We start from the raw sequence: 22965 nt of genomic DNA, 5'->3' as shown, positions 1-22965 counted from the left end.
CTGGCACATCTACTGTCCATTCTCCTTCCAAGCCTCTTGCCTCTTTCAAACTTAATTGAAAGGGCACAGTCTCTTTGCCAAAATATTCCTCTTAATCAAAGATGGGCATATCTAAGCAGAGCTGTGCTAGCTTAATCAAAGGGGTAAATTCTCTTAGCTTCAGTTTAAACAAGCTGCAGTACTGCATGTAACTCTAATCAATTTAGTTTTGAGATGTGTACAGCGAGAGCCTCTTTCATTTGGAAATGTGGCTGTGCTTATAGTTTAAAGTTGTACAACAGGCCTTGGATTTATGTGGCAGGCTAAGATGAACTAAAAGTGAAGCTTTTAATGAAATTCAGAAATGAATATTCATGCTGCTACCATGGTTACTGGGTTTTACTCTTCATTGTAATTCAGAATTTTGTATTCAGTCAGCATAACTTGGTCCTGGAGGCTGCCAAGGATGAAATTGGCAGACTGCTAGGGAAGCTTTCCTAGCGTTCAGTACCTTGGGAATGTACAGTCTTAGTTCAAAGCTGTTCTCATGAATTTCATTTGCTTATACACTCTGTACTGAGCAATCCCAGAACCAGGGACAAAACTCCAGGATTGCCTGTCTCCATTGCTTAAATCAGTGTGTACTGCTGGACTTCTCTAAACTGAGGCCAAGCCTCAGTGGAGTGATCTTCCTCAGCCTGTGGTTTAGGGGCTCTCCTGGGATTTCAGACCTCCTTGGACTGAGAGGCATTTAAATGACCAAGTGCTTCCTTCAGCTGCCAAAACTTGCATAAAATCATATCTAGTTGAGAGAGAGAACAATTTCAAACTATGCATGTCAGTTTCTTGGTACCATCTACTCAGGCTTGCAGGTACGCAATATGTATAAGAGAAGGAGTCTTGAACAACCACCCTCAACAGCTCTGTAGCCTGTTAGATGTATAGTGGATGCCTGTTGCGGTCTGAGGTGTTTTACTGCCGTGACAGAAGTGCTGGACTGAGGATTTCATGCTATATTGAGACCTGGGCAACTGAGATGTTCACAATACTGCTGCACAGAGGCTGTGATTAGTACCTAATCCCTTTTGATCCTGGGCACAGGATGGAGACTTTTATTGGAGTTAGGCTTGTTTCAGACTGATGCTTTATGCTGACTTGTCATGCATCTAAATCTGGCAAATGCAAAACTGTCTGATCTGAGTGTTCCTTTTCTGTATACTTTGATTCTTGTGAGATTCAAGCACAAACCTTAGGGTATGGACAAAGAGACATAATACTTGTAAAGAAAGTATTGGGAGAGAACAGAAGGAATTAATTAGCAAGAGGTGGATAGAAGGGATAAGAACACACACAATCTGTAGAACTGTCATGCTTCAGTTTTTTTAATGCAGACTTAAATCAGCAATTATTGGGGTTTAAAGGCAGAAGGGTTATTGATAAGGAGACTACAAACTGTATCGTGCTCTTCTTTCCTGAAGCCTTCACTTAATGGATTACTAAAGTTTACAAAGCCACAGGTAGATTTCAAACCAAGAGTTTATTTAAGACATTTTTTTAGGAAACTAATGTCAGCTCACACTTAATAGCATTCCTTATTTTTTTTTCTTCCTGTTGTTGAACATAGTTCTTTATCTGTATGCAAGATTTTTTGTTTTGTTTTTCTCTCAAGTTGTATTGCTTAGCAAACAAGACTTCTGCTTCTCTGCCTAGGTCCTATAATATTAACAAGGTAGCACATCAAGCTGTTGAAGAGATCCTTAAGATTGGTGAGTGAACAAGGTGTCATTAACTGGCCAAGTTTATATAAAGATACACCTTTCTAATTGGGCTCTTTCTCTTGGCTCAACAGCTAAAAAGCATGGAAGTTTGAATATGCCATTGAACACGGAACTAGTACAAAAAGGTTAGTGAAAAAGGCAAGATTTCTTTAAGGTATGTTAGCTTTGACCAGTTCATTTTGTTTGTACTCTTAATATTCAGTGCTGCTTTAAGTATTTTAGCACTCTTGGAATGTTAGTCTTTCTTATAAACATGATTTAGGCACATTTGGTGAAAAGTGTCCAACTTGATATGAAAGCACTTACTTAGACTTTTGTATCTATATCTTCAGGAGAATTTCAGTTCTCCTAAGATTTGAGACACTTAATATTTAATCACCTGAAGAGAGCTGTTGAGTGTTCATCATGCAATAGAACTGAAAGGAATATTCTGTAAAATTAATTTTTTTTCGCAAGTGAAGGCTATTAAACATCTGGCAAGACTTAATATTCCCTCTCAGTAGGGAAGCTGCTCTTTCCTGGAGGAATGTATGTTTCCGAGAGTAACTAATTTCCTCCAGAAAAAACTAATCAATAATTTTTCTGTTTACAGTAACAAATGATTACAATGAGTCCCTGCTCTACAGTCCAGAAGAACCAAAAATGTTTTTCAGTATTCGAGAACCTATTGTAAACAGAGTTTTCTCAAGTAGCCGGCAGCGTGGCTTCTCTTCAAAGTAAGTGTTGGCTGTAGCAGTCACTGAAGAGTTATCTCATTCTGTGTATTTGTCAAAGTATGAGTAATCCAGGAGTTTCCCTTGAAGTATTTCAACATCCAGTTTGTGTTTTGAGGGGCTTGAGTATTGTTCTCATAACAACAGGAAGAAAATGTTTCCAAGTTGTGTTATGCCTTTTTAATGTTTGATCAATGCACAATCTTACAGAATAAAAGAATCTCACTGTGCCCAGTTTTGGGTATGTGCCATTTCCTTCAATATGAGATGCAGGCATTGACAAACTGCAGTGAAATCAGGAAGGGGCCACTGAGATGATTACGGGGCCAAAACACGTGGTGTATAAAGGAGAGATTCAAACGGTGCCTTTGTTTAGCCCAGAGGGGACAAGACTAAGCAGGGTGGATCCAGTTGCCAGTCAGCAACCGATGGATGGTTACAGAAGACACCGAGTTAAACTCTTTTCAGAGCAGAATATGAGGCAACAGCCATGACTTTATAGGATGTAAGATACCCATAAAAAAAGGAAAAGATTTTCACAGTGAGAATGATCAGGCAGTAGAACAGGTTGCTCAGAGATTGTGCTATCACTGTCCTTGGAGGTACTCAGAACTTGACTGGGCAAGGCCCTAAGCAACTGCATCTGTCTTTGAAGTAAGGCCTGCTTTGAGTGGAAGGTTGGCCTAGATGCCTTTCCAAACGAAATTATTTGGTAATTCAGTCATTTTAACTTTGAGTACTTGTGCCAGGGGAGTTTTAGATTAGATACTATGAAAAATTGCTTCACCAAAAGGGTTGGTCAAGCATTGGAACAGGCTGTCCAGGCAAGCGGTGGAGTCACGAGCCCTGGAGGTATTTAAAAGACATGTAGACGTGGTGCTTAGGGACACAGTTTAATGCTGGACTTGGCAGTGTTAGGTTAATGATTGGACTCGATGATCTTAAAGGTCCTTTCCAAAAGATTCTGTGATTTTTCTGGAGCTTGCCACAATTAAATATAAATACATGCAACTGGTAGTTATATGTTCAGAATAACTGTTGAGAACAGTACAATATCTCATCAATTAAATGTTAATTCAACCTTTTTTAGCAAAACAAATATATAAAGGAGCTCTGACTTGAAAGAGATCCAAATTCTGCTCCTTTTGAGCCACATCAATGTTACAGCAACATTTAATGACCTAGTAATAAAGGACATCTCTGGCTACTGGGAATAAATATTACGATACTATATGCCCACTGTGTACATGTCATGTCTTTTAAACGTATATTGCTTCTTAGTCATTTGGATCTGGGAGTTCTCAAGGGTGAGTAAATCTTAAGAGATGGTAAGAGGAAAGGTTAAAAAAGGAGCAAAACACTGCATTTACATCCATGGGTTCTACAGGACTTGGTCTTGTCTTATTTGGAGTCCTCAGCATGGGATATACTATAAAGACTATACTGGAGCCACAAATGTCTGCATACCTCTGAGATATCTGCCCATTTTTCCTTTTTTAAGTAGAATTTGCTGCCTGTCGCTGTTATCTTTAGCTCTTGATACCGGACATCTTCCCATTGCTCTTCTTTATCTTTTTCGACATAGTAGCTGCCCAGCGTGAAATGGAGGAGTGGGAAATGTCTGCACGTTCTTCTCCAGTGTCCAGAATTGTCTGTGTTTTAGTGATGCACAGGCCAATTAAGCTTTTACACTGTGACTGTGCATCCAAGCTTTTCATATTTGTGAAAGATGTGTCTTCCTGAAAATTTAAGTCACTGGATAATGTTGATTAAATTTTGGATATCAGGACATTGTCTACACCAAGGCCTAAGTCAGAAACAATGAAGGACATGCATGTAAGACTGCAGTCTTGCAGCTGCTCTGGCATAACTATTAGTTCCCATCTAGCAATATGAAGAAAGTTTGGAGAACTCTTTATTTAATGGTGTTCTCGCTTTCTACATATGTGGAGGGATAAATTCCAATAGTTGAGTTAATTTTCCTTTGTAAGTGAAGAGGAAGATGATTAGTAGCTGTATTCAGTCTTGTCCAGCTCTAAAAGAGCTGCCTTAAATCTTACAAGCTTAAATTTAAATTTATTTGCTAAAGATGTAGTAGTCGAATTCTAATATTGGCAGTAATATCCTGCAATACCTATTTATGCTGTTGCCTGGCAAGTATTCTGACCTTGTGTTTAAAATTACTTTCCATTTGCTCTGTGAATGATTCATGTAACAAAATAGACTATGTTCATATCAAAACTATTTGAATCTCAAGGATTGCTAGTTGAAACTGCATATTCCACTTAACATGAACACCATGCATTAGAGTCATAAATTAATTGAAAACTTCTCTGTGAAAGATTTAGTAAAGTGCTATTAAATGGGATCATCAGTAGCTTTCTTTAAAAAATATACCTAAACTGGCAGCTTTTGATATCGAGGATCATGTTATAGGCTGTTCTCAGACTTTTGGGGCAATGGTTTCCATTTGAACAAGTCCTTCATTCCTCTCTGGACTCTTTCCTATGTCTATCCAAAGTACTGGGGTATTCTAGTGCTTAGTACTATGCTATGTTCTTCTCTAAGTATGCTCCTGTGTGATTAAGCATTTACTGACCCATGCAAAAGAATGTCCAAGAACCAGTTTTATTGTTCAGATAAGTGCTTGTGTGAACTACTTAATTTTTTTAAGCTATTTTGTGAAAACTTATTTTTTGGCTTTTTTTTCGCAGAGTCTGTGTCCGTTCCCGTTGTTGGGATGCATGTATGGTTGTAGATGGAGGAACATCTTTTGAGTTCAATGATGGGGCGATAGCTTCAATAATGATCGATACAGAGGATGCACTGTGCACTGTTCTGCTGGAAGAATGAAGGACCCTAGTGTCTTCTGCTGAAACAATTCTGGATCCAGAGAGGGAACTCCTGGGGATAGACAGCACATCACAATGCTGCATTATATTGGAAGTTGGCCTTTCTGGATGCAAGAGCATTTGGAGGAAGCTTGAGATGCTTTTCATTCCTTTGGGTTGGGGAAACCTTAGCCTGATATTTAAGTTCTTTTTGCATCTGGTGTAAAAGAAATACATCTGAAGTCTTACCTCTAACTTCAGTGAAAATTGACATTTTAACCTGTAAAGCAAACATGAAAGAACGTCTTTTTAAACACAGGTAGATGGGTTCAAGTACTAAGTCAGTAGCATTAAATATTCAGATGTACAGTTTTTTAGTAAGAGTTTGCAAATGATGACACTAAATACCTTCATATATATACTTTTGTAGAAAGTATAACTGTCAATCTAGCAATTTCATGCAAGGATATATAGATTTTGGTAAATCCCGATGTTGGCATAATAGAAATGGAAATACAAACTTTTTTTATGTTTTTCAAAAATTTTGCAACTTTGTAGTTTCATACAAATTGTCACAGGTTGTTTTTTTGCTCTTCCAGTATTTTTTCTACTTTGTAGATTTACATCAGAAGTAAAAGTCTGGTTTAATCACATCTTGAATGAGGTAGCTGTTAACCCTTTCTCTTTGGCTAGAGAGGTACTTGAAACCCAAGGGTTTTCTTGAGCCTTTTAAGAGGAATATACAAACTACAGGAAAAGTTGAAGTAAGATATACTCCTTCACTGAATGGATTAGCTGGTTAGCAGGTGTCCCATCACAGTAGCGTATGTAGGTGGGTATCATTAAGAAAGATATTTGGCCTTATTAAGTTGAATGGTTTGAAATTTTAGGTTCTGGGATTCTTTATAATTGAAGAAGAATGAGATGTGCTGGGTGCTAATAGTTGGAGTACAAGTTAATACTTATATGCCTCCCAGTTTTCCAAGTGTGTGTTTTTAACTTCCCCAGAAAGTTTAAATTTCCAATCCTACGCTGAATTCTAATGATACTTAATTGACAACAAATTAATTTTAATTTTACATGCCTCTGATCGTGTAAGGAAGTTGATAATAGGAAAAAAGGTCTGATTATAGAAGAGGAAGTGACTTTTTAGATAATGTTTTAGAGAAACTGTGAACTGTGACTGCCTTTGAAAGTCTGTGCATTACATAGATGAAAGGGCAGAATTTGACAAAATGAAGATTCCTCCAGCAGGAACTCTTCTGCTAAGTGACTTGAAACAAATGTGTATTGTCCTGTCTACTACAGATCTATTTCCAAAAATGTGTTTTCTTCAAACTACTTTTGAATTAAGAGACTTCTGTAACAGATGTTCTCAGGTCTAATGGAAATGTTCTCCACTGTGGCCAATCAGTGTATTTATTGCCAATTACAAAATGTAAACTGATCTTTATAGGTGGAGGAAGTAGATAAGGGACTTGTTCCTTCTACTACTTAGTGTTTGTATTCACTCTAACCCAGAATTTAGAGGAAATTGATTTGCCCAGACCATTCAATTCTAGGAAAATGTGATACTAATGGAGCCTTTTGAATAAGCTATCACTGTATACATTTCACCTTTTAAGTATGCTGCAGATTGAGTTATTTACACTGTCTTCTTGAGTTATCAGGATTGGAGACCAGAAGGGAAAAAATCAAAGTAGCCAAATACTCTTTCAAAACTTGGCAAGTTCAGGAACTATGAGAGTAGAGCTCTTCATGTCTAAAACAATCTGCGAAAGTGTTCTAAAGAAAGATGCAAAAGACTAATCTTTCTTTAGAAAGCCGGCTGCACAGAGACTAGGGTGTTTTAGTTATTCTTAATCCATCTGTAACCAGTTAAGGACAGTTTATGTGCCTCTGTCTCATATACTAGTCACTATGCTGTTAAGATTTAAAAAAAAAAAAAAAAAAACAAAACCAAAACACCACAACCCACCAATGCCATTAATACCAATTTATTACTTCGTAGGACTGTACCACTGCATTAAATCGGAGATTTAGGTATTAAAAGTGTCCTTGAATACCTGCATAGACAAATTACTAGCAGAAACCCTGTCCCCTACTTACTTGAGGCATTTGTGTGCTGTAATGTTTCAGTGAATACAGATTAGTCTGATCAGGGTGATTACCTCTTAAAGATGCCTGTCATTCCTCATTATGAATGCTGAGACTAAAAGGCAGTGTTTTCTAGGCCTTGAAGATCCACAGTATGATCTGTCTTAAGGCTTAGAGATTTCACAGTCAAATTCCTAATTTACTTGGCAAAATGGAAACCTGACCTACTCATGAGCGGCCTCTACTGGTTTTGTCTGTATTTAATTGCACTTCCGTTGAAGCATTTACTGGTGAATGCTTGATTTCCATAACTAGGATGATTCAGAGATCTATAATAAACAGTAAGCAGCTACCTTTTTTTTTTTATTAAAGAAATGTAGAATCTTTTTTAACGATTCTTTATTACAGGGGATTACCATACAGACAACTCACCTGGTAGACAGTATTCTGTGACAGGACTGAGTATTGGTTTAACACGGATTTAATCTGCCTGGACTGGCAGCAAACTCTGCACCTCTTCCACCTGCTGAATCAGACCCATGGTCTTTTCATTTAGTGCCAGTCCACACTGTGTTCTGCTAAACTAGACCTGTCATTCTTTGCTTTTTTAAGAAGTGGTGTTTATACATTATGTAATAAAAATTAATAGATACTTGAAGCTGTCCTGTGCCTTCTTTCAACTTTGAAAAGTGCTTCCTGTGCTCAGCTGCTTCTTACTGTGCAGTTTGTTTTGAATAATGGCTTCTAAGCCTTCATGCTTTAGGTAAAATTCAGACTTACACATGTAGCAGTTTTTGGTATGGATCGCTTGGAGCTACCAAATAACTCTTTTCAGTTAGGAAAAGGTCAGGGGTGCACCTTACCCAGAGGACTCCCATGTGTCTGCTACAGCTGCCATCATAACCAATAAACCTGCAATAGAAATGTTTGTCCTCTTCCAACACTGAAGCTGGTACCTAAAGAAGTTCAGGACTACTCCTTCTAGCTACAGCCATACTACTATCCCAATTCTGTACAAGGTTTTTAAGCATAGTCTACTAAATGCAAAATAACACCCTGTCATTTAAACCACCATTATTTAGACATTGCTGGAGAAAATTTCTCCTTTTATTTTAACCCATGACACAAAGTTGTTGGCAAGTCTGGGAAAGCATTCTCCCATCCATCAGTCATTTTGTACAATATAGAAATTCCTTAGATCTTTATTAAATGCAAGAGAAATTGTATGGGATTACATTGTGAATAGGGAGAAGAATTTACAATAATACTGTGCTGCAAAGATTTACTTTCTTTCTTGAAGTAATTTAAGGCATAAACCTCAGGCTGCAAGCTGTGAAGTAGTACAGTATTGAGTATCTTCCATCCAACATCCAACTTTCACAAGGTATGTTGCTCATTAACTCCTTTGTAAGGGGCACAAGCCCATTAGTGACTCAAGTGTTACTTACACTCTGGTAAATGTAATAAAAATCAAAACAACTTAGAACATATTAACAATTCTGTATTTGCTATACTATAGAAAATAAAGATAAATATAAGATTTTAGTACTCACACAATCTTCCCACAGTAATTAATCTGTTCTGTACTACCAGGTATTCCTGAAATCTTTTCTTCAGATTGAGATGGAAAATCCTATACCTATGCAACAGCCCAACAGTACTGCTGTAGGCTAAGCTTAGACATCCATGAATAAATTCACTACCTGCTTGCTTATTGCCTTCATTGGAACAGCAGCAGCATATCCATACCCTACACAGAGCGCAAGTTTTGCCCTAGTACTATTCAATTAATACTTATACCTGCTGAAACATTCCAGGCTTATGCATGAGGACCCAGATGATCGACCCAGATCAAAGTTTTTTTAAAGTCATTACCTGTCCCCATCCTTATTTTGGTTTGGGTTTGGTTTTTTTTTTTTTTGACACTAAGCTTTTCATATGACTTTAAAAAAACAACACTAGACAGTAGTGGTTAGTGTTACAGATACAAGAAGTGAAATGATACTACAAACATAAGCTATTATCAAAGAGAAATTGATGTCTTAATAACAGCAAAGCATCTCTTCCTTTCAGCATTCTTATGCTGCTGTCCCAGGTTGGTTTTGGTCCATGATCTACAACAATTTGAGCCCTCCTCCTGCAAGATCTCTGCCATTTTATCAGTTTAAGCTGAAAGATCTTATTCTTTAAAGGAATGAAGAGAACAGTTTTAAGAAGTTTTATCTGAGATCAAGCTTACAGGAGGTACATTAAGGTTCTGTAATATTTAATCAGAAAACCTAGTACCGCAGCATGAAACAATTTATAACCAGCATCTACTTTTACAGATGCTTATTCTGAATAGGCTTTTCACACTATATTTTGTGAACAATGAAGAACACTAAAAAAAACAGATGTTGCTTTATGGCCTGCTAAAGAAAAACTTTACTGTAGCTCCTTTATAGTGCTTCTTAACTTGTACAGTATTGAGCTCTTAGCTGCTTTTGTGTAGACATCCCTTCCCCTATTTACGGTTTTCAGTTTTGGTGAATTCAGACTCAGTCCTCTCTCTCACAAACAGTGGGTAGCTTATCATCTTACTGTACATCTTGTTCAATTAAGGATTTGAAAAGATTGAATACCATTATTCATTCTGAGTTCTGCAAACTCAAAGACAATTCCTTAATAAGCCTTAATAAGGTATCTAGCACCTCTACAAGCTGTTTCAGGAGTTGAAGAGCTGGGGGGGTTAACTAAAAGCACCTTCAGAACACTTTAGAGCAACAAAAGCTGCATCAGAACCTGCAACAGTTGCTACCGGCTGACACTGTTTAATTACAATGATTGTGTCATAATTTTTTTTTTAAAAAAAGCTCCCCCACAAGAAAAAAAAAAAAAAAAGAGACTGAAGAAAAATTCTACAATTGCTTATGGATCATCAGGTTTCTAAGACTTGAAGTAAAAATACTGTAAATATTTATGAAACTACATTAAGGCATAAGACGAAGTTAGAATGCTTTTTTACAATAACAGTACTATGATTAAAGGTGCTCCAGCACTCTGCTTCTTAAGGAGCTTCACTACACACAGTGTGTCCGTTGCACCCAGTGCATTGTACATGATCATAAGCCACTAGGATTTTTCAGCATTAGTCTGCATTTGATGCCCCAAATCTCATGGTTTGTTTCACTGCCAACAGTTGGCCTTGCGATATTTGTAAAGCGTGAACAATTGATCTTCACATCAGGAAGTGTTTCCTTGAGGAGCTGTAGGGACCTATCAGTAACTATTCCAAATACCTGAAGAGTCTTTAAAGTTGGAATTTCACCAAGTTCTCTAGAAAGAGAAAAACAGAAAATTAATCATGAACCTGAAAACTCTTTTTTCAGTCTGTACCCAAACTACGTAACTACATTTCTACTGAATTTTTTTTTTTTTTTTTTTTAAGAAGGTAACTACTTGAGCTATTCCCCTTCCTACTTTTTAAAAGCACATATTTGATTGGAACTAGTTCCTCCTATAGTGGTGATTCAGGAAACCAGCTGAATAAATTGCTTCTTGCTTTTCCCTCTCACACAGAGCAAAAACAAAACCAAACTGGTTCCTCCCCTTTCATTTCTCTGGACTTAAATGTTTAGAACAAGTGGAAGGAATTGGCCCTGATGAAGTTTCAGTACATGGCTCAGAGGACAAGGGCCCCTAGGTACTATCAGTCTCCCAGTTTGTTATGATGTTTTGGTGAGTAGCCAGCCCTGGCTTCTTGATTGCTTCAGTCATTTGCCCAGTCACCATGTGAACTGTATATCGGACAAAACTGAAAGGCAGAGACACACAAGCTATCATCAGGACAGCACACACTGCTACAGAACAGGTTCTGCAGATTCCCATTTTGGTAGTACTGTTCCTCTCAACCTTTTTCTTGTTGTTGATCATTACCTTAGGATCGACATCGTTCCTAAGAGGATTATGATGGATAGCTGCTACACTAATAAAAGGCAGAAAAAACCCACAAGCAAGTAACTGAGCTGTGTTTCAGTGGCAACCAATAACTGATACAGGTGCACACAAAAGCAAAGGAATATAATCAGATTAGCTAGTCAACAAGTTCTGTCAACTCTTAACTTTTCCAAAGGACTATGACTTCCTTGCTGCATAATTGAAAGCTTAATATTGTCACTGATACTAGTCATTGACAGGACTGGAACCTCTAGCTGTACTTCACAGTAATGAGTACCAGTAGTATAATGCCATTAAGGGAAGACACAATGCATGCACTGAGCAGCAAGTTCCATGAGTACAGACTGACATCATGAAAAGATTCTCTCAAGATACCTTTGGTTCCAGTCTGGATTCTCAGAGGTACATGTTCTAGCAGTCAAATTATTTTATCTTGGTTCCTTATTCCTAATTCCTCATACCATTAAGTTTTTCAAAGCAGTACTTACAATTCTAAACCTAAAATAATGCAAGTTTAAATTAACTTATCCTCTGTTTGAATAGCAAACCAAAGCCATTTAGAGATTACTTACACTAAGGCAGCAGGTGATATCTGATAACACCTGCTAAGACACAGATGTTCTAGAAAGAAGAGTTGATGAAAATACTGGAAGCACTCAGGTTTCAACATGATGCTGTCACTGTACACGAGAGCACATGAAATAGAGGTTTAAGTATAAAGCAGCAGTACATTTGGTATTTCCAAAATTCAGGCTGAGAAATGTAATAAATATCAACTTCTTTTTCTACCACTGAAGTATTTTTTTTTGCTCAGTATGGAAGTAACCCATTTCTAGTGTGTGTGTGTGTTGTGGGGGAAGGATTTTGATTTTCACTGAAGGGCAAGAGAAGCAGAAGCTTCTCTGCAGGCAGATATTCTGCAGGAGAACTCATGCCATGAAAAGGCAATAACTTTACACATCAAGATTTCAAAATATTTTAATTGACTAAGTCAAAACCAAAATAAACTTTTTTTTTTTTTTTTTACAGTTCTATGATGAAGTAACAAGTTTATATCAGAGCTGAACTAAACCCTTTCTAGGATGCTAGGCTCACAAACCACATGCATCTAAATGCTCCCTTCAACTCTACCTATCAACTACGATTATTTGTTGTTAGATAACAAATCCTGTATGTAACATTTATGCTGCCGTAAAAAAGAAGTCTTCAACTAGTTAGCTGCTCCAGATTAGGTCATGCCAGATAGCAAATCTTTTGTAGAAAGTATTTTCTGGTTGTGCAATCATATACAATCATGCATTATTGCTATATAAATACTGCACCACAATAGAATTAGCAATCCCCTGAACCATAAGGATTTAAGGACTAGCTGCACAGGTCTTCTTACCTTAGATCTAAATGGACGAGAAAAGGACATCTTTCCACCAGTGTTTTAACATCTGAAAAGAGGTCAGAGTCAGTCCACTTCTCAGTAACAGGACGAACATGCTTTGTACAGCCTACTCACTTCCACATATGTTCACTTATATCTACTCTACTGGAACCCCACAATTGAAACACAACTTTTTGTTAAGAAGATACACACTGAAAACTTACAGGATATAGTCTGCCTCACAAGATACCTTACAGGGACTTTTTTCAATCCTCAGCAAAATAGATCCATTTAGTCCAAAGAAGTGTCCCTAAAAGTCAGTTACGCCAGCAACTTCGCAAGTCAATAATTTAAGTGATATTGCTGTAGAAATCTACTGAGACATGGTAATGGTGAGATGCCTGAAATTCTTACATGTAGTGAAAAAATACCAAAAATTTTCCACACATCAAAAGCCCTTTCAGAGCATCAAGTTCTTCAGACATCTCCATTTTTACCCTCAGCAAGTTCTTTCCTCATGACAGAAAGTTATGGTTTTCCTGACTTAAATTGTAAATTCATGAGACCATCTTTATATTGTCTGCAAATAGCACAGAATCACTGAAGATGAAATGAGCTATTTTTAAATTCAGAAGACAAATCATGTCACCCCTTGTGGCTGAGCCAGAGACATGAGTAAGATTCTCTGCCCATGAGAATATCAAGCTCTACAGAGCACAAAATCAGCATTAGTGCATAGTTTTTCTATACACACAGTGGATGCCAACCAGAAGAAAATATAAAGCCTGCTGCTTTATCCCATAGTGGGATAAAGGTTTGCCATGATGTTATTTACCTGGTATTTGTAGATTATGTCTGTATCCACTTAAATTTAATTTGGTTACTTTTGAAGTAACATGATTGACTGCTGCTTTGACATGGGTGGATGTGAAGTCACACCAGGACAAGTTCAGCTCCTCCAACCTACATACAAACAGAGTTGTTTGGAAGAATGATTGAAATACAGTTTGAGTCCTGATATTATCTATTATAGTTGACTTTTAAGGCAAAAGCTTGTAACACACTACCAACTTTCTGTATTCATGACTACAAATTTCACTATGACAATAATTAAGCACTGGAACAGGTTGCCCAGCAAGGCTGTTGAATTTGTCTTTGGAGGTTTTCAAGATCCAACCAGAGAAAGTCCTCATGAATGGAATGATTAAATAATATGTTAGAAAGTCAAATTATATACTCTGGGGATTGCCATGGGGAGACACTGTCTTTTCATCTTGTTTCTGGGTTTGTGATCTGAATCTGTTGCTACTAACAGATGTTCACATTGAGTAGAAAAAAGGCTATCCGTTATTAGCATTGGTCAGATGACCAATTAATCCTAATTATCATAAAATTATTCATAGTTTTATATAAGCATTGGCCACACTGTGACCTTAACTCTCTTTACATGCTTGATTACCTATAGCCTATCACTATTTGGGGCTGGGACAAAGTGTTTTGTGTGCAGGTGTTATAGATGTAACCAGAGGACAAAGACACAGTGAACAGCACAACTAGAGCTTTTAGCTGGCAATCTCTAAGTAAGTGAAAAAAACAGTTAAATTGTCACTAGCGTTCCTAGGATCACGTTTGCCATCTGCTATTCACTGTGCACTGAACAGACTGCCATTCTCTGAGGAGCTCATGATCCAAGTAATCAGACCAAGCAATAGAAAGCATTATCCAGCCATGAGAGAGAAAAAATGATTAAGGCTTTGTCTGTACACTAGCTTGCAGTTTGATTAAAAACATGCTTTTGCAGAAGCAAAGATTAAGTAGATTGTCCAGCATCTCACACATAGGAAGTCAGCAGAAAGATCACAATATAAATGCCAGGCTGACTGGGGCTCAGTTCAGCAACTTCCTGCCAGCAGATGGTTTAATCACTGGAGCTGTCAATCTGAACACAGTGCTTCATAAAGTAGAAGGTTACTGAAGGATTAGTCTATCGTGGATGGAAAAGCACAATGTTTTCTGCCATTCATGCTGTACTCCAATTGCAAACGGAGCTCTGGGACTCCACCTTTCAGTTTCAAAACACACACTTTCACTTTGTGAGGATTACATACTGCTTTCATTAAGAAAATCAAATTGACATGATAATCAAAGGAACATAAATGGCATTGACCCACCAAGACAGCCTCCTTTAAGGATGATTAAGGAAACTCATGGAAGACTACTGAAGTACACCTTTGCTACTAGAGAAGAAAATAGCTTGACGGAAAGAAACTATCTGACTATTCAGCTAATTATCAACTGTTAGTCATTTAGAAACAGAAACAGGCTCATAAACAGATATTAGAAACAAGTACAATTGGGATGCAAATAAAAAAAGATTCTTTTTCTCAGGAATAGCAATAAACAGGTGTAGCAAAGAGTATTTTTGTCTTACATAGAACAGCTGCTCAACATCAGCTCCAAGGCTCCCGCAGAAAACCCTGAGCACCCACAGAGATTCAGTCGCACCAAACTGGGATTCTTCGCAATGTTTCTGTAAAGAAAAAAGAAGAGTCTGATAAAATTTAAATGTTGGAACATTGCTTGCATTGCCAGGATGTGTGATTATTTTTAATAGCTAACATCCCGGGAACAGAATTATTTAATAAATGTGCAGCACTGCATCTTTAGTAAACCGACCAAGCTAAGAGTCACTAAGGATCTCAACTCTGTACTGGCTGTATCACAGCACAACTTTAAAAGGGATACTTGCCTATTCACGTGACATTCTGGACAAGTCTGCATATTTATGAACTGCTAAGTTTAAAAGGAAACAATCGATTTTCACCTTCTGTTGTATGCCATTAAAAACACACCATGGCTTATTAGAGAAGACTATACCTCTACAAAAGGCAAAGCAAACATTTCTGAAGTCAGCCCTCTGCAAGATAGAGGTTATTTCTCCAGGATCCCCTTACTCTGGAGAATGAAATAAAGCCACCAAGAAACACTCTTCCAAAGGGGTGTTTCCTCCTCACCTCATCTCTTAGAGGACAGAAAGGAAAAAGGCAGCTCAACTAGCCTGTCAGTTAGCTGTTAGGTGCCTAAACCTGGCCATTTCAAAAGACTCCCACAATGAACAACTCTCAACTGCATTCTTTCGCTAGCCAGCACAAAATGATAGCACCATACAGAAGGTATTTATTGAATATTCCCAGACATGTCACTCACTTGATGATGTTGTCAGAAAGCACTAGTCCCTCCAGGCTGAGGTTCTGCAGCCTTTCACATAGACAAAGAATACTCTGCAAATCTGCAACAGACACTGTACAGTTTGACAAATCCATATGTTGAACTCTGAGAGGTCTAAAAAGAATAAAGGCAGGTTACCAAAATTGCATTAAAACCTGCTACACAAATTCCCCATACCATGAATACACCCCGTGCACTAAAATGGTGCAAAGCTTGCAGAAAATAATTATACCGCTGTATTCACCTGCACACTGGACGTACTACTAAGATCACTAGGCCTACTGCTAAGCTACCCCCCCAAACTGTGGAACTTTAAGGCATTTACAGGATTCATCACAACACCCAAAAGTCTATCCTGCAGGGCTTAAATAATTTTTTCTTTTTTTTTTTCCTCTCCAGTTTCCCATATGAAAATGCTGGAGGTGCTGACAATTCTTGGTTCTACAAGATACAAGTGGTTGATGGTGCTTGATACTTTCAAAAATCACATTAACTTGGTTTTAAGTAACTGACATGTGAATGCAGATCCTCTTATTTCAACACATGCCTAACAATTGCTCTTCCTGTCTCTTCCATGCTCCAGAGACAGCACATATGCTACTACTGGTGGAGATCTTAAAACAAAAAATACACAGAGAAACTATGAATACTTAAGATGACATTTCAGGATCCAAAACATGCAGAAAAAGCCTTACTTGCTTGTTTTAAACAATGGATTCCCAATACAAGATCTTGGGCAGCGGAATACAGTAACACCTGCAGGCAGCAACTGTCCAATCACTCCTGGCAGCAGATTTCTACCAGTCAGATCAAGAGTCTGCCAAAGAGATTCATCAAACCTAAGGCACAGAATTTTACTTGTTAATGAGTTAGAAAGGGTCAGAACTGTGACTAGAACCACAGAACATCAGTGTCACAAAAGACAGAGGAGGGAAAGCTATTTCATAGAATTTACTGATGTTAATATGTGAACCATCCTTTGATTATAAATACATAAAACCCACATAGAGCATAAATTGAATTATATATGAATAAACAAGATGAGAACCAGATTACTTAACAGTCTATGGAAGCAAACATTTTCTTAGTACTAAACGATGAGAAGTAATACTTACGAAAGACGATGCCACCTCTTGCAAATCAGGGAAGCTTTTAGCAAGTCGTTTAGGGGCAAATATGCAAAGATCGCCAAAAGTAATTCATCTGGAAGTGCATCCCAAGAAACATCTTTAGGGAAAAAGCAAACGTGTTTTAGTTAAAGCTTGTTCATTTTTGCCTGCTGATCAGATGCTTTGTGTGTCTTGGTTGTTAAAAAGCACCTCTACAGCCTCTCTCTAGGCTATACACGCATCAGCCCACTACTCACTCCCCTCCTTTCAGCTCTTCATTATAGGAAGATACGATTACCATTTTTGCCTAGGTATGATTGGCAAATACAAAGCTTTCCATAGCATCAACTTAGTATACAAACTAAAACTATGGAAAAACAATTTCCCTTAAAAAAATGACAATAGTCTTATTCACATACTCGTTTTGGAAACAAAAGCATCTCAGTTACTTCCTTTGTATTATTAGGCTTGCACAGCCCTTTTTTTTTTAAACCTGCTGAAATGCCCATCTTTTCTATGCATGTCAAGCTCCCAGAAGGGGGCCCAAGGTGAGCTATGCTTTTGCATGGGACACAGAGAAAAGCAGGTACTGCAAACAGCTCCTTAAAACATGAGATCTCAACTTCTCACAGGTAGATACAGGGCTCCAGAAGGTGTTGCCATTCACTGGGGAGATTTCTGGGTGGTGGCACTCAAGAACAGCCTCCTATGACCCAGCACTCCATCTTACTTAAAAGCAGGCTTGTCTGAGGGCATTCCCACCTTTCATATGACAGCCTAGTGTCTGGAAAGAGTGGTTTCTTTATTTTGCATTCCATAATCACTGCAGACTGAAAACACATTTTGATACCAGGGAAAGGAACCCAGCATCCTATAACCCCTTCTTCAGGTGCCCCAGGTTGTCAACTTACAGCCCTGCTCTTTCCCTTGCAGTCCCATTCCAGCCCAGGAGCCTTAAGCCCTTGATGAGCCTTCCCTGTAATTCTCTGGCAGGGTCACTTGAATTACTCACAGCTCAGCTATAACCAGAGTAACCCTCTAGCATACTTCAGCCTGCACTGCGCAAGATGCGGATCTGGATCCCTTTGGTCTTAAGGACCAAGTATCTTACTTCTTAAGTGTTTAAGTTAAAGAAAAAAGTCCCCCTTGGTTTCAAAATTATATTGGGGACAGCAATGCCAATAGTCCATATTCATCTGGCAGCCACAGCTGTATTTTGTGACAAGTCTAGCCCTGCTTGGTATGTGGCAAAACATCTTCTGGAACAGGTCCCTTAGGCAGAGCAACAGATGCAGTTCAGGACTGTACTGGGCCAAGGTGCCTCTCAAGTCCTAAGCAGCAAGAGCAGACAGACACAGGAACATGCAGCACAAACCCCTGGTACACAGGACAAGAGTTGGTGGGGCTTGGCAGGAGCCAACAATGGCTTATGCAGGCCCCAGTTCTAGAGCCAGACACACCACCTCTGCTTAAAGGCTTACATAAAACAGAACTTAACCACCCAAGCTTGAAAGCCACTATATCTAGAAGTGATATTCCGCTGGGAAAGAGCAAAAAAAGCAAAGAATATAGTACTAATGTCTTGTCATGCCCACTCTCCATCTCTACAGAAGGGCAAACAAAACCTGGACCAGGGTGACGGTACCTGACTCTGCCTCTTGAAGCAACCGAGGTCGGCGCACAATGACAAAGTCCTTTTCATTCTCCTTCACCTTCTGCCGCTTCAGAGGAGGACTGGACGATGACACCAGCAGGTCCTGCGGTGTATTTTCATTGCCCAGCTGGTCTTTCTTAAGGACAGACACTCCCACACCCGAGAGAAACTCTGAGGTCTTGCTGACTTCCCAGTCCCAGGTGAAGCCGGTGGAAACATTGCTGCTGGAGGATGGGATCTCTTGGAGGTGTTTTCTGCAGACACAGCAAAACCCACAGGCTCTGAAGGTACCACCAGACACACATGGGCCTCCTCGTACAGAAGCATCTCACAGTCACGCATTACCCGCATCCCCACGCAGGGCAGTAACTCGAAATACACTGGAAGCGCAAGCAGCAGCCACAGCGAAGGCCATGTGCTCGGTCAGGCACATTCACACTAACAACCCAACGGGAACTGAAAGCACCCCATTAAATTAATTAAATTAAAAGCACCCAAGGAGCGAGAGGCGGGGCGCGGATGGAATTGGCGATAGAAGCCGATCAAGGCGGACAGCAGGAGCCCCTCACATCGGCAGGGCCGTCCCAGGCGCTGAGGTGCGCGGCTGGCGCCCAACAGCCGTTTCGGCCGTTGGGCGCCAGCCGCGCACCTCAGCGCCTGGGCGGGAAAAAAGCAGTTCAGGAACCCCCATCTACACCCCTCAGCAGCCATTTTATGACGACAAAATGCTTTTCCCCCCACTGTACAGCGCCCACCCCTCCCGTACCTGTGCATGCTGGCGGGACTGAATCGACCGGCGGCAGCTCCGCGCTTTTCAGCGTCCCGCCGACCGGAAGTCGGTGGGCGTCGCCGCAAAGCCTGTCGGGAGCTGTAGTCCACCCGCCCGCCCATTTCCGTACCCACAGTACTTTGCGCCTGCCTCCGGGGCGGTGGCGATGACGACGTCAGCGGTTGGCGAGGGTCAAATGGCGGCGGCGGCCCCGGTCGCCCCGAGGCGGAAGGAGGCGGGTGCGGTTGCTGTTGCTTTCTGCGCGGCGATTTGAGCCCTCGTCCTGAGACTGGCGGCATGGAGTGCGGCGGAGCCCCACGAGGAGTTGGTTGCTGAGCACGGGGGGGGGGAGAAGCGCTGCCGGCGGTGAGGGAGCGGCGCGGTCAGGTGGGGCGGGGGGATGAAGAGGAGGCGCGGAGGTGCCGCAGCGCCGAGTCATGGCGGGGTGCGGGTCTGGCTGGGCGCCGTCGGGAAGGATGGGTGCGGCCGCGTCCCGCTGCCCGCGGGGGGAGCTCCCTCTGAGTCGGGGCCTGGGCACGACCTGGGCTGCCTTTGGCGGGGAAGTGGAGGGAGAAGGGGGGGGGGCGGGGGGACAGTGTTCCGGAGGGGTGAGGGGGGTGGGAGGGATCGGCGTGTTCGTTTTTCTGCCCCAAATTTTTCCCTTTCTTCAGGGACGCCAAGCACGTACGTTGAAGATGTGCATGTTGATGTTTGTTAAGCGCCGGTAGACTTTGATTCTGTGCGCCCTCCAGGCCAGTGGGTATACAGCCTTCAGCTTTAACGTGCAGTGGCTGTGTCTGGTGTGGAAGATCAGAATAGCGCTGACGGTGACATTTCGCTGTGAAAGGTTTTTCCTGCATTTTGGGGATGCGTTCACTGTGAAGGCCTGAAATTGAGGGACTGCAAGTGTATTCTGGTCCTATCCCTAACGATGCTAGTTTAAACTGCAGTCTTTTCACATGGTGTTTCAGACTTACGCCAGGATTTCTTTCAGTAGTGCAGCTCTTCATGCTTTCTTTCCAAACTACTTGTTTTGAAAGTGGTGAGGATGGAAAACAAATTCTGAACACACCTGCTACTCTGCTGTTAGTCAGCCACTTGCTAGTAAATGCTGTCCTTTGTTTACTGCATAACAGTGGAGATAACGTGCCTATGAAATTGAAGATGGTAATGGATCACATGGCAAATTGTACACAACTATTAAGTCAGATACAGACAGTGATGTGAATCAAATTGGTATTTGTATAATCCTAAAAAAGAAGTTGTGTTAACCATTTCTAGCTTTAACTGAAGTTATGGAACAGTTGTTTAAAAGATTATTTAAGCGGATAGCGAAGGGAAGGGAAGAAAGGGAAGTGATTTTTTTAAACTAAAAAAATAAGCTGATTATATTTAACCTGTTCAGTAGCCCCTTTTATTTTTGTCAATCTTCTCACTTTTCTCTGTTAATGCATGGGAATTTGAAAGAAGAATTTGTTGAAAGGGGTTAAATTAAAATTATTTTTTTAAAAAGGTCTGAATTACCAAATAGTTTAAGTTTGTCTTAATGAAATGTTAGGGTTGTAATTCACTACCTTACTGACACCTGTTTTCTGTGAGTGCATTAGTCTGGCACCCGAGGTAGCAATTTCTATTCTTTTTCTAAATTCTTTTTGCAACTGTACAGCTTTTGTATCTGATTCTATTTTAGTTCCTCCAAATAAGTTGTTTTCTTCAATGGGTTATTTCCAGGGTATTTCCCCTAAACCCTATGAAAGCATCAGACTCTGGTACTTAATAACCTTTATCAGAGGACAAGCCAGCGCCATGTAAAGCAAATAAACTTCCTGTGGTTTTGTACAGATGGTCCCTCTTTGCTTTTGAACACAAAAATCTCTATATTCCTTGGTAAAGCATTTGTCTTTTGTTTAGTGCTTCTTTGGAGAACCTAGTCTCCCATCAAATCAGAGAATACTGCTCTTTTGAATGGAGGCAGCGCATCATTTTATTATTTTTTCTCTTGTCATTAGCATTCCCTAAATATTGCTATATATGCAATTAAATGTTTAATCAATTTAAAGTCTTTTCTTTATATTGCATTATAGTTGAAACTACAGGTAATAATGTAATATCAATCAGTACATAGACTGAATAATGTTTCTTAGAAAAACAAAGGTATGCAAATTATGTTTTCTTGATTCATCTTGGAGGTTATTTCTCCCAAATAGTGCAATTGGGTAACTTCTCTCATTAGTTTTCTCAGGCAGTTCATGGCTACTTTCTTTCTTTAGGTAGTTTTCTCACTGTGCTGAGATTAAGAAGCTCTTTGTCTGTTTGTTATCTGCTTATAAATACTTACTATTGCCCCGAGCTGCAAGGGTCAATGTGTAATAAGGAAGTAAAAAAAAAAAAGAAACAAACAAACAAAAAAACCCAACCAAACAAATCCAAAACCAAACAAAAGAAGAAACCCCAACAACACACTAAGTAGACTTGGATATGAAACTTGCTGAAGGGATTATTTTTATTGTTACTTGACCTCCTGGTCTCTTTTTAAGATTTCTGAAATGCAAGGTTAGCTCATTTTGTTGTTTAAAGTCGAAGTGGCAAGGGCTCTTTGTGTGGGGCAGTTATATCAGTCCAAAAGGTTTAGTCATGTCTGTACAGTGAAGTCTTACTTTAGGATTCTTAACAGCATAGTCTTGCAGTGTGGCGCAGGCTTCAGAAACCTGTCACAGGTATTGTGGCATACTATTTTTCTTTTACCAAGTGGAATATGCTAGAAGAAATTCCATAGGAACTAGCAAATTATTCTGTGACAGAAAGGCAAAAGTTCTTAATTGAACTGGCCATGGATATTTTGCTGGAGATGGCAGCTTTCAGTTTATACTTGCCATCAAGTTGTGAATTCAGCTTGAGGTGGGAGATGCTGTCACACAGATGTTTTGTTTGGTATGGTGTGGCTCTCACTCAGTTTTGTCTGTTACTGTCTTTGATAGCTCTTGGTAATTTTCTTGGTGACATCTGTTTTTTTCAGATGTAATTATGGTGTTTAAAATACAGAGTAAGGCAAGGAAATCCCTAGCTGCTTGGTTTCTTCAAGTGTTTTAACTGAAATATCCAAGATCTGTAGAAATGTAACCTTTTCAAATCTGTTTGATGATCTTTACCCAGGAACAACAACAAAAACAATGTGGTAGTCTAAAAATGACTGAGGTACCAGAGGTGTGAAAAACAGAAGCATGGTGGCTGTCTTTATTACTAATTTTTGAAGGACAGGGAGAACTATGGATCGGCAGACTGCTCTGCTTCCTTTTGAATTCCTGAAAGGAATTCTGGAACAAAGCATTAAAGGAGAAGCCGTTGCCCAAGCATTCACACACCATTCAAGGAGTCACATACACGCTCCCTTTGCAGCGTGCCTGTTTCTACTCCATGCTCACTCACTCACACGCTCTCTCTCAGGCACGCTTCCTCCTCCTTCAGGCTGGACCCTAGGTTTCCTACAGCAGTGCCGCAG

General features: G+C 39.8%; 2 protein-coding genes across 3 annotated transcripts in view; one reads left to right on the top strand and one right to left on the bottom strand.

The window, feature by feature from the left end:
• Positions 1 to 5323, top strand: part of NADK2 (NAD kinase 2, mitochondrial) — a gene marked incomplete at both ends in the record, with an annotated part of 34106 nt that extends 28783 nt beyond the window's left edge. For both annotated transcript variants that reach the window (XM_082497824.1, XM_082497825.1), the window contains 4 exons: positions 1690 to 1745; positions 1829 to 1882; positions 2350 to 2473; positions 5185 to 5323. In XM_082497824.1, coding sequence (XP_082353950.1) covers positions 1690 to 1745; positions 1829 to 1882; positions 2350 to 2473; positions 5185 to 5323 — 373 coding nt within the window. The remainder of the gene's footprint in view (positions 1 to 1689; positions 1746 to 1828; positions 1883 to 2349; positions 2474 to 5184) is intronic.
• Positions 5324 to 5329: 6 nt separating this feature from the next.
• SKP2 (S-phase kinase associated protein 2) lies at positions 5330 to 19765 on the bottom strand (the record flags this gene model as incomplete). The annotated part of the gene is made up of 12 exons (XM_082498006.1): positions 5330 to 5374; positions 5551 to 5581; positions 10531 to 10713; positions 11907 to 12014; positions 12722 to 12773; positions 13542 to 13669; positions 15138 to 15236; positions 15914 to 16048; positions 16630 to 16773; positions 17050 to 17161; positions 18689 to 18951; positions 19464 to 19765. The coding sequence occupies 12 exons, from the start codon at positions 19763 to 19765 to the stop codon at positions 5330 to 5332; spliced, it is 1602 nt and encodes a 533-aa protein (XP_082354132.1).
• Between the last annotated feature and the right edge of the window lie 3200 nt (positions 19766 to 22965).

The sequence above is a fragment of the Vanellus vanellus genome (assembly GCF_965231255.1).
Source record: "Vanellus vanellus genome assembly, chromosome: Z".
Taxonomy (NCBI): Eukaryota; Metazoa; Chordata; class Aves; order Charadriiformes; family Charadriidae; genus Vanellus; species Vanellus vanellus.
This window is presented reverse-complemented; position numbering and strand designations above follow the sequence as displayed.